Raw genomic sequence first — 12,157 nt, 5'->3', positions numbered from 1 at the left:
AGATGTAAAAGGCTCCTTAGGGAAAGGCAAATTAAAATTACAATTCCATACCATTTCAAAATTATGAGATTGTCTAAAAGTTTAAAAAGTCAAGAAATGATGATGAACCCTTGAGAATGGGAACTCTCATACATTGCTGGTGAAAGTACACATAGAAGTGTTTTTGAAAAAAGAATTTTGGATTATGTGGTAAACTTGAACCAATCTATTCTCTACAATTCTTTTTTTTTAAATTCCGGTATAATAAATGTACAGTGTTATATTAGTTTCACGTGTACAATATAGTGATTCAGCAGTTGTATACATTATTCAGTGCTCATCACAATAAGTGTACTCTTAATCCCTTTCACCTGTTTTGTCCAACCACTCACCCATGTCCCCTATGGTAACCAACAGTTTTTCTCTGTAGTCAAGGGTCTGTTTTTTTTTTTTTTTTAAGATTTTATTTATTTATTTGAGAGAGAGAGAATGAGAGGGAGGAGGGTCAGAGGGAGAAGCAGACTCCCTGCCGAGCAGGGAGCCCGATGCGGGACTCGATCCCGGGACTCCAGGACCATGACCTGAGCTGAAAGCAGTCTCTTAACCAACTGAGCCACCCAGGCGCCCAAGGGTCTGTTTTTTGGTTTGTCCCTTTTTTTTGTTGTTCATTTGCTTTGTTTCTTAAATTCCACATATGAGTGAAATCAAGTGGTATTTGTCTTTCTCTTACTGACCTATTTCACTTAGCATTATACTTTCTAGACCCATCCATGTTATTGCAAATGGCAAGATTTCATTCTTTTTTATGGCAGAATAAATACTCCACTGTGCATATATACAACCTCTTCTTTATCCATTCATTTATCGATGAACACTTAGGTTGTTTCCATGTTTTGACTATTATAAATAATTCTGCAATAAACACAAGGGTGCATATTTCTTTTCAAATTAGTATTTTCATATTCTTTGGGTAAATACCCAGTAGTGCAATTGCTTATCATATGGTAATTCTATCTTTAATTTTTTTTTTGAGGAAACTCAATACTGTTTTCCACAGTGGGCTGCAACAGTTTGCATTCCCACCAATAGTGCATGAGGGTTTCCTTTTTTTCCACATCTTTGCCAACACTTGCAGTTTCTTGTATTTTTTATTTTAGCCATTCTGATAGATGTGAGGTGACATCTCATTGTGGTTTGATTTCCATTTTCCTGACGATGAGTGATCATGAACACCTTTTCATATGTCTGTTGGCCATCTATATGTCTTCTTGGAGAAATGTCTGTTCATGTCTTCTGAATATAAATGGATTATTTGTTTTTTTGGTGTTGAGTTGTATGAGTTATTTATATATTTTAGATACTAACCCTTTATTGGATATGTCATTTGCAAATATCCTCTCCCATTTAGTAGTTGTCTTTTAGTTTTATTGGTTGTTTCCTTGACCATGCAGAAGCTTTTTATTCTGATGTAATCCCAATAGTTTACTTTCGCTCTTGTTTCCCTTGTCTTAGAGGAGACATTTCTAGGAAAATGTTGCTACAGCCAATGTCAGAGAAATTACTGCCTGTGCTCACTTCTAGGATTTTTATGGTTTCAGATCTCACATTCAGGTCTTAAGTACATTTTGAGCTTATTTTTTTGTATAGTGGAGGAAAACAGTCCAGTTTCATTCTTTTGCATGTAGTTGTCCAGTTGTTAGAACACCATTTGTCAAAGAGACTGTCTTTTTCCCACTGGACGTAGATACCTGAAAGTGGTATTACTGGGCCTTAGGGGAAAAGCCTCTTCAAATGTATTGTGTCATTTCAAATGATTTTCTGAAGTTGGAGTGTCTATAGACCTCAAATTCACTAAATCAGTAAATAAGTATTGGTGGTATTTGCCACATATATTTGTTTTTAGCTCTAGGTAAGAATCAAATTTCCAAAATTTCAAGTTTGCTTTTATATAAAGTAGATTTGGACTTTATAGACTGTTACATTTTGATATCTTTCAATTATTTTATAATATCTTGAAGAACATGTGAACATTACATTTTTATCAATAATCCAGTTTTATCTCAAACACCAGCATGCAATTGCAGAGTATTGGATGTTCATTGTATGTATAAATCAAAGCCCTACGTACTAGGGGAGTGGTATAGAAGTTTCTTTATGTAGAATGAGGTTTTACTTTGGTGAAATTTCAATGTCTTTTAAGTTTTGGTAATTCAGACATTTACTAGAATGGTTTGTGGAACTTTTTCATCAAAATGGTTATATAACTGGTTTGACAGGAGAAACATTGACGTGAATATGAATTTTTATTTTCCAAGAAAAAATACCACCTGTTCTCCATTGAGGCCCTGTTGTTTTTTTAATAGCATGTTTCCTCAATGATATATAAGCCTCATCTGTAACTTCTCACTTTTAATTATTAAAATTGTCACCTATCCTATTCAAACCTCCTGTCTGTTCCTTCAGTGTAGCCTAGACTAGTAGTTTCAGCTTCTTAGAGCAGGGAGAAGAAATCATCTGCTCTTATTCCTCTCTTTTCCTCCCTTATCCCTTGATATATATACTATTGAAGACAGTAGGTGAGCATAAACAATATTCTCTATGTTAAATAACTCTGAGTCACAGAAAACAGGTTCCCTTTCAGCTGTTGCTGGTTCTCTCTGTAGTGCTGACTGCCTCCTGGTTCTCCATGTATCTGGTGTCCAAATGCTGATTCTCCTGGGGTCTTTTTTAAGTTTTTTAGAGGGTCCTGGAGTTCCTCTCCCTATTCAGTCCCCTGGAGGGAAATCTGGCTGAGGCATGGCTCTTTCTTTCCTGGTGAAGTGCCTCCAGACAGCTTCTTGCTACTATGGCTCCCTCCCAATAAGCAATGCTCTTCAATGTTGTTTAAACTTAAAGCACTAGAACGGCTCCACACCAAGGGAAATTTAAGTCATATCTTTACTATGCCAGAGACTGGGGATGAGGGCTGACTCCTGACACTCTTTATCCCAGTTCTGCCATCTCCTTCCTGTCCCCACTACCAGCATCATCTTGTTGTTGTTGTTCAATAACTCATAACATATAGGCAAAAGAAAATCACCATTTCCTAACAAATCGATGTACTGTTCCTGTCTCCCTCTACCCACCCAGAGAGGAAAAAGAAGAGTTACTCCTTTAAGAACCCCACATTTCCCAAAAGGTGCCATGCCCCTTCAAAACCTCTTTATATTTCTCTTTATCAGTAACCAGTCAACTTGAGACAACAGAATTTCATGAATAGGACCCTTGAAGAGTTGAATAGTATAATTCTCAAAATATGATAATTTCTACTATAAACATGGTCCTATCCTTTAAATATTTGGAGCACAAAAATATCTTTTGATCAATTACTCTGAGAAGCCTATATAACTTATATAATATGAAGAATTAATTGATCAATTATTTATAACATAATAAAAATTATTAAGATTCTGTATGGACACAAACACAAAATTAATGTTTTTAGAATTTATATTAAAAGTTCTTCATTTTGATAGTCATAGTAATTTTAGCTATAATTATTAGAGATCCACACCAATAAAAGATAACTAGAAATTGTTACAAACATATGGAAGCATATTTTTTACATGGATTGTTTTAGAGTTAAAGTTTCAGAAATAGATAATTTTTACCATAACATTAAGAGGACTTCTGGGTGAATAAACTGAAGTAAAGCAGGATCAAAGAATCTCCTTGCCAACACCTAATGAAATAAAAAATATAGTAAAAGAAACACGGCCAAAAGGCACCAAGGAAAAGGTCATATTCTATGCATATCATAAATTTAGGAGAAAAAAAAACATAAAATGAAGATGTATTCTGATGTAATAGCCCAGAGCTGTTCTTTTTTTTTTTTTAATTAAAAGATCTCTGGCTAAATAGTTCTAGTATAATTCCATATTTTGAGGGATGGGGGAGAAATAGTGATTTATTTAATGACCATTTATGAAATGCACCTCTTCAAAACTCTCCAAACTCCTAGAAACATTCCTAAAGAAACAAGAGATTTAAAAATGTCTCACTAATAGCCTGATACAGAAATAAATGTACTAAGTATACATTTCCCTTGTGTAACTATTACAAATTGTATGAAAATTGTATGAAAATCCATTGACAGGTGGAACCGCTAGCAACATCAAAGATGCTCGCACTTGGGCTCACCATTTTCCAGGGTTCTGCACTGACCAGCAGCAGGAGCAAGGATAAGAAATACACCACAGCTGGAAGGGTGGGCTGCACACCTGACCTTGAGGAGTGAGCCTGGGTGCAGGATAATTAATGGGATCTCAGAAGCTGAGTCAGAATCCAGCATCCATCAAAGGCTATAATTAACCCTTCAAGTTCCCTCCTTTCCCTAGCTTCTCATCCCGAAGCAATGGAAGAGTTGGTAGCAAAATCCGGCCCTCAAACTATGGCACCCAGAAAGAGGACAAGTGAACAAAAAATAACAAAAACTTTGTGAAAGCGTGACTAGAGAAAGTTACCTACAATCTTTTGGATTAAATAGAAGGTCTGATAGAACAGTCTGTTATCACACATCAACATGGTGAAAATAATGGCACGATAGCCATATAATCGTTCTTTTGAAAAAAATGAGAAAAAGGAGAAGAAGGAAGAAAGAAGAGTATTGAATGAAAAACGTAAGGTAGATACAAAATCTAATCTGTTGGGAAGAGAAAGGAAATAAAGCAAATCTCTATTAGTGAGTAATATGTAAAGGATAATGGGTAGAGCACAGTTACATTTTTCAAAAGGAGCTCCAAGAATAGACAACCAACTAGAATAATACGAAAGTAGAAATTACAAAACTAAAGATAAAAAATAAAACTCAAATCAGAATATTGAATCCAGTTAAACACAGAACTCAGATTAGACAACTGGAGGGAATAATGGTTGCAAAACAAGAATATTAAGGTTATAAATCATGAAAAAATAGTAACACTACAAGCAGCAAAAATCAGAAGCTGAGAAGCCGTGAGGCAGGAGCAAATGGAGTAGTGATAACACAGATATTAACATAAATTAACATTAATTCTGTATACTTAATATGTGCAAGGCACGATCCTATTCATTTTCTCATTTACTCCTAAAAACAAATTTATAATCTGTAGTGTCTTAACCTCATTTTACAGTTAAGAAAATTGAGGAATGGTGATACTAAGTAATTTGCCCAAGTATGTGGAGAAAGGAAGGTTCAAATCCAGTCATCCTAATGCCAGAATTTCCCTTATTATCCACTGTTAAGCATGGCAATGACTTCGCTTTGAATTATTATTGATGGTGTAATTTAATTCACTTTGACTTTACTCATTATTTTCTGCATTACTTACTTTAAAGAAAGGTAGGTATTTTTATGAAAACACTGAAGTCACTACTCTAAGAAAAGCCCCAAGCCCATGTCATTAACATAAAGAGGAGATGATTGGGGCTAAATGATCTCCCAGCTTAATCCTTAGGTCCGTGGTGACACTCTAAGAATCAGAAAGCCCTACTTGAATTTTGTTGAGGCAGGCAGGACCAAGCTGCTAAAGTGGAAATAAAATGCATGCCAACGTTAGTGACAGTCAATTCATGCCAGAGCTATTGCATATTTTTATAAAAATTAAGGACTTCAGGCTAAATATGCTTAGTATAATTGCATATTTTGAATGGGGGGAGAAATAGTGGATTGTATAATGATCACTTGTGGAATGTGCTTTTCAAAACTAAATTGATAATGATGCAGGGTCCAATTGTAGTTTTCATCATCTTCTGATTCAGTCAGTATTTTCCATAAAGCCTGGAGACTCCATCAACCAAATCAAAGAGTTTTATAGGGCGATATTTACTTGAATTTAGTTAACTGTACTTGCATTTTTTTAAAGAGCAGATAGTTCTGTTTCATTGCAGTAGTGCATGAATATATGAATACATAATATGTTCCCAAATTAAATTTTCCATTTTGAATAGAAATTTAGAAATAATGACAAGCTCGGCAAAAAATATAATCAAATTATCCTTCAGCTCAACTGTCTTCTTATCAATTTGTTAATAACTAAAATGACCAGAAAACAGAAAAATGCTGAAAAAACAACATCATGGCTTAGAAAATATAATAGGATTTTTCTTTTAAAAAAAGTGAAGTCCTTCTATCAACATTAAAGGAAATAAAATTTATATAATAGCTTATAATAGAAAACTGTCAGAAAAATCAAATAGTAAAACCTTAAATACACCTACCAGTTTTTAATGTAATAATTCTGAATCTTTCATTTTCTTTTCACTGACATACCTATATGCATAAACAATCACAGTTACCAGTCTCTACCAGAAAAGGACATTCATGGGCTTATCCTTAGCTGCCTACCTATATTTAGTGAGTGAGTACAGAGTTCCAAGTTTGAAGGTCAAGATGTTTGAGAAGTTTGAGATCAAAGAGAAGGGTGAATAATGAAGATGGAAAATATTTTCAAAACTGCATTATATTAACACTGTAACTAAAGGACTGTTTGTTGTGCTTCGCATTTTCATTTGAGCTTGAGTTTTTGGTTTTGAAAGACAGTATGGCAGAAAGTAAACAAGAGTGGACAGGAGTCAGAAGATCTGGCTCATGTCTGCCCTCATTTATGAATTGCACGGGACTTAATTTCCTAGAAAACTTCAAGAGTTTTAAAGCATCAAATAAAACACAAAAAGGAAGTGCTTCTTAAGCAGAAGAACCCTTTCTATATATTTGTATTATTTAGTATTTATCTTTCTCATTTATATATAATATAAAAATATTATAGCTTAATACAGCAACCTTGCTTGAAAATATACAAGTAGGACATTTCTTACAGTAGGAGCCTGAAAAAAATACTGTCAGATGCAAACTTTTAGGATGGACAAAAGAATTTAAGTAAATGGAAATAATTTAATAAGTGTATGTCTCTGCACTATTTAGTACTCCTTTTGTTGCTTTCATTCAATATATTGACCTGAAAATGGTTAGTTTTAAAGAAGTGAGGGCAGGGCGCCTGGGTGGCTCACTTGGTTAAGCAGCTGCCTTCAGCTCAGGGTCCTGGGATCGAGCCCCGCGTCAGGCTCCCTGCTCAGCGGGGAGTCTGCTTCTCCCTCTCCCTCTGCCTGCTGCTCTGCCTATTTGTGCTCTCTCTCTCTGTCAAATAAATAAAATCTTGAAAAAATAATAATAAAAAAAAGAAGTGAGGGCACTGTTGGCAAGATTGAGATTCAGAAGACTAAATAATTTAAAGAACCAGAATTTTAAAATGTAATACACACCCAGAAATTTTAGCTTATGTAGTTTCCAAAGCAATATGAGACAAACAAAAACACCTGTATGATCAATGTAACTCTAAGTAGGGCAAGCACCTACAGATTGTAAACTCTCTCTAGGGTCCTTTTAGAGCAGATAGTTGATTTGGTGTCATTTTCTCTTTTCTGTTGGTTCTGCGGGGACTCAGATACAAGCAATGTGAACTCTGTTGTCAACCTATGACCTTTCTGTGATGAAGAAAAGATTGGACTGTGGTCTCCTGAGTGTGAGATAATGAAAGGCTTGTCTGAGGAAACCTTTGCAGTCATAAGGAACTGTCCAAAGGCTGATAATTGGAGGTGATAGGAAATTCTAAAATCAATGTGCAGAAATTTATAAGGAAAACATAAGCAACAAGTTTAAGAATGGATTTTTTAGTTTCAGAGATTGTAATTGAAATATCACTAACACCTATCATTATTTTCATCCCTATTGTTTATTTTCCATAAACAACAAAAATCTTTTCTCTACAAATCTTAGATTTTTTCTAGCTTTTTTTTTTTTTTTAGTTCAAGGTAAGGATAGCTGCATAATTTACAAACAAACAACTTTTGACAACGTATTTCCTTTTGACAACATATTTCCCTACTGTCCCAAGTTAAACATGTTTGGATTAGAACTGCAGTAACTTTCTCAATAAATCACATAATGGATTGTTTCATTCGCACTTGAAGGAAAGTATCATTTGCCATTAAAATTCTGCTTTAATACAAAAACTATTTCTCTTGTACTCTATATTCTAAAAATTGCATAAACATTTTAAAACTATGTAAAATATTAAGAAATATTTATTTTTTTGTCAGTAAATAAAATTTATTGGTGAGCATGTCAGACCAGCATGGTCAAAGGAGTCAATGCTGTCAAAGACCTCAGGAATGCAGAGCTCGCCACTTGTCCAGAGGCCCGCGATTGGGAACGTATTTGACTCCACAGCCGTCAGGGATGAGGCGCTTCTTGGCCACTTTGTCTTCAAATTCATTAGCATTAAACTTGGTAAAGCCCCACTTCTTGGAGATATGGATCTTCTGGCGCCCAGGGAACTTGAACTTGGCCCTGCGTAAGGCTTCAGTCACATGTTCCTTATTCTGAAGCTTGGTGCGGATGGACATGATGACTTGGCCAATGTGGACTCTGGCCACTGTGCCCTGGGGCTTTCCAAAGGCACCTCGCATCCCTGTCTGGAGCCTGTCAGCCCCAGCACAGGACAGCATCTTGTTGATGCGGATGACATGGAAGGGATGAAGCCGCACTCGAATGTGAAAGCCATCCTTGCCACAACTTTTCACCATGTACTTGTTGGCACAAATTCGAGCGGCCTCCAGGGCTTCAGAGGAGAGCTGCTCATATTCATCAGACACCATGTGGCCACAGAGTGGGAACTCATCCACTTTTGCCTTCTTCCGACCCAGGTCAAAGATGCGGATCTTGGCATCAGGGACACCTCGGCAAAAACGAGACTTTAGGTACGGCTTGTTCTTACAATACCGGTAACAGCGAGCTGGTCTGCGGCCCATAGCAACACCGGGAACGTCCGCGGGCGTCGAAGAGAAAGAGGCGCGCTCTCCCACGCCTGCGCATGCGCCTCATATACACTGCCCATCTTCCTGTTTGGGAACCATAGAGTCCTGATGACGACATGAAGACACTCTTTCAGGACATCCCCGCCGTAGATACAGCAACACTCTATGCCTCTGCTGGCACATGCGCAGAGCAGATAGTGGCGAGGTATGTTCGCCTGTGGGTTGCCGGGTAACGAATTGGGCTTTGCCACAATAGCCAGAGAAACACTTGTCTTCCCGCTGTCTTTCTTGGGCATCGGTCTTTTGCCCTAGGCATTGTCTTAAGTACAAAAGACATATTTTCGGTAAATAAGGAAGGTGTCTCCAGCTATGCAATATAGTTTGTGTCTGGTTTGTCTAAATAATCAATTTTCCAGAACTCTTATTGCCCACCAGCATTTATAGATCTATTGCTATTTCTCAAAGAGTGTGTGGTTTCCTTCTCTAGGTAAAGTGGTTTCTTGGCATAGGCTGTCTGATAAGGTTCAAAAAGAGATGAGAGTGGAAACATATCTATTGCATATATTGCTTGATAATTGCTTTAGAAACATGAAACTTTGGCAGTTTTATTTGGCCATATGGAACGATCTTATTATCAAAAAGGCATCCACAAAATTGAAATACCAACTGAATTTTTCAACTTAAGGCTATTTGCATTTTCAAGTTTACAGCTGCTAGAAACTATAGAAGAGTAACTATTTATGCTTTATTAATCTTTTACACCTGAGAATGAGTTTAATACTTTTTTTTCCTTCTGATACGAGTTTTTATAAAAGTATTGTGATTGGGGCGCCTGGGTGGCTCAGTTGGTTAACCGCTGCCTTCAGCTCAGGTCATGATCCTGGAGTCCTGGGATCGAGTCCTGCATCGGGCTCCCTGCTCAGTGGGGAGCCTGCTTCTCCCTCTGCCTGCCGCTCCCCCTGCTTGTGATCTCTCTCTCTCACTATCTCTCTCTCTCTGTGTCAAATAAATAAATAAAATCTTAAAAAAAAAGTATTATGATTGGGATCAGAATGTGGGAAGGAGGAAAATGAAAAAGAGAAAGAATTTGCGAATATTCTATAATCCCTACTTGAATTTTTGTAGTTCTGTTTTGATTCCTTAGTGCTGTTTCACAAATCCATGACATGGAGCAAAGTCCTTCCAATGTGAATATACTCCACTCATGCTTTCTCATTAAAAGGGACACAAATAGGGGCGCCTGTGTGGCTCAGTCAGTTAAGCATCCGACTCTTGATTTCAGCTTGTGTCTTGATCTCAGAGTTGTTAGTTCAAGCCCTGTGCAGGGCTCCACACCCAGCGTGGAGCCCACTTAAAAAATAAATAAATAAAATAAAAAGGGAAACAAATAAGTTCTGACAAAATAACTCCTAATAAAGGAGTATTAAAACTCCCAATTTAGAGAACTTTTCCATATTATATTAAAGCTTGCTTATGTCTCCTTTCTTCCTTTATTTCTACATTCTGATTTTCCTCAAATAGGTCTTATTTACTGTGTAAGCCTGAATATGGAGAGAAAGCAGCAAGGAAGGTTGTATTGCCCTCACTGAGCTTACAGGTGTAGGAAAGGACTTGAATGCTACTCAAATAATATATCATCTTATTACTAAGTACAAAATGTGCCAAAAAGGAAAAGCAGAGCCCTGAGAGCCTGGGATGAAGCCCTGAGCTAGCCTGAGGAACGGACAGGGACAACTTTATCAAGAAAGAGATTTCATATAGTGACTATGGACGTGGGGCTTGGCATATGCAGAGGCTCTGAAGCAGGCAAGAACCTGAACCATTTCAGGAACTAAAGTAAGGTCAGTATGACTATGAGTGAGGAGGTTAGTGGCATAATATGAATATAGTATGTGTATGAGGGGGGCCTTGTGTGTCATGCAGGGCCCAATTTACCAAATTAGGGAATCTTCTCTTTGGTTTAAGAACGTTGAAGAGCTTTACACAGGTTTTATCACTCTTGTTGTATATAATATGGTTAATATCACTCTTTTTAAATCTTTTTTTATCTTTTTTATCACTCTTATTGTATATAATATGGTCAATATCATTCTTTTTTTTTTTTAAAGATTTTATTTATTTATTTGAGACAGAGAGAATGAGAGACAGAGAGCATGAGAGGGAGGAGGGTCAGAGGGAGAAGCAGACTCCCTGCTGAGCAGGGAGCCCGATGCGGGACTCGATCCCAGGACTCCAGGATCATGACCTGAGCCGAAGGCAGTCGCTTAACCAACTGAGCCACCCAGGCGCCCCTGGTCAATATCATTCTTGTTGTATATAAAATAGTCAATGGACTGGAAGGGGCAAAAGATGGATGCAGGGAGGTCAGGAAGAAAGGCTTTGCAAGACTGAAGAAAAGAAATGAGGATAGCGTGAACATGCTTTTAATATCTTTAACATTATAAACATGTTTGCATCTGTTTCTACTACTACATGCCTAGAATCTGTCATCATCCTGGGGGAAAGGAGTCTGTGAGGTAAAAGGAATATAGCCAAACAGAGTTCAATTACCATCTCTGTCAATGACACTTGTCTAAGTCCTGCTTTGTGTTTTCAAACACCTAGAATTTGCTGACCAACAGATGTTGTGTTATCTGGGCTTGTTTGCGTAATCCTTTTTCCTTAATCCTAAAGGTGACCAATCATGGTTTGCTGGAATTGTACCAGTTTTAGCATTGAAGTCCTGTATCCTCGAAAACACCTTAGTCCCAGGCAAAATGGAAAGGTTGGCCACCCTATTACGTTTATGCATGGGGCCCCTTACAGTTGCAGGACAAAGTCAGGGGGCAGGAAGAGAAGGTGAGAGCCAGACTGGGATTCTTCATTTATACTTCTTTCCCTAGCCTTGTAAGTATTAGACGGAACCCTGCAGAAAATGGATGAGCCACACTATTCTATTTAAATGTTAAAAGCATTACCCTCCATCAATTCCAAAAATTTAATGTCCCCTATCTTCTGGCTCCTGACACCCACAATGTGCATCATGCTAAGAAAACCTTGCAAAAAAAGTATAAAACTTGTCTGCTTTGAAGTAGCCTGAAATATAGTCAAGAAGATGACACATGGAAAATCTGATTTTTTTTACTTGCTAAATTTATTACTTTCATAAGTGCAATAAACATTTAGGAAAAGGAGACACTGGTTTCATATAAAATAGAGATGGCTTAAAGAATGAGTAAGACATATATAGGTGAAGGTAAAGAATAAGACAAGAAAGGGGCATGTCAATTACATAAGACTGTTAAGAGCTGTGGAAACAAGGAGCATGTCTATATGGCTCACTGTTTGTCACCTGTTTTTGGCAAAT

The 12,157-nt window shown here is 37.1% G+C and overlaps 1 protein-coding gene across 1 annotated transcript; it reads right to left on the bottom strand.

Annotated features, from left to right (window-relative positions):
* Positions 1-8,160: 8,160 nt before the first annotated feature.
* RPL10L (ribosomal protein L10 like) lies at positions 8,161-9,203 on the bottom strand. Its single transcript, XM_006727104.3, has one exon. It carries the CDS (start codon positions 8,803-8,805, stop codon positions 8,161-8,163), a length of 645 nt encoding a protein of 214 aa, XP_006727167.1. The 5' UTR covers positions 8,806-9,203.
* Positions 9,204-12,157: the final 2,954 nt, after the last annotated feature.

The sequence above is a fragment of the Leptonychotes weddellii genome, chromosome 9, assembly GCF_054177405.1.
Source record: "Leptonychotes weddellii isolate Sample4059 chromosome 9, ASM5417740v2, whole genome shotgun sequence".
NCBI classification, from domain to species: Eukaryota; Metazoa; Chordata; class Mammalia; order Carnivora; family Phocidae; genus Leptonychotes; species Leptonychotes weddellii.
The sequence above is the reverse complement of the archived record's forward strand: the minus strand, read 5'-3'. Positions and strand labels throughout refer to the sequence as shown.

Coding starts and splice junctions, on each gene's coding strand:
- RPL10L (XM_006727104.3), bottom strand. CDS start 8,805: ATGGGCCGCAGACCAGCTCGCTGTTACCGGTATTGTAAGAACAAGCCG.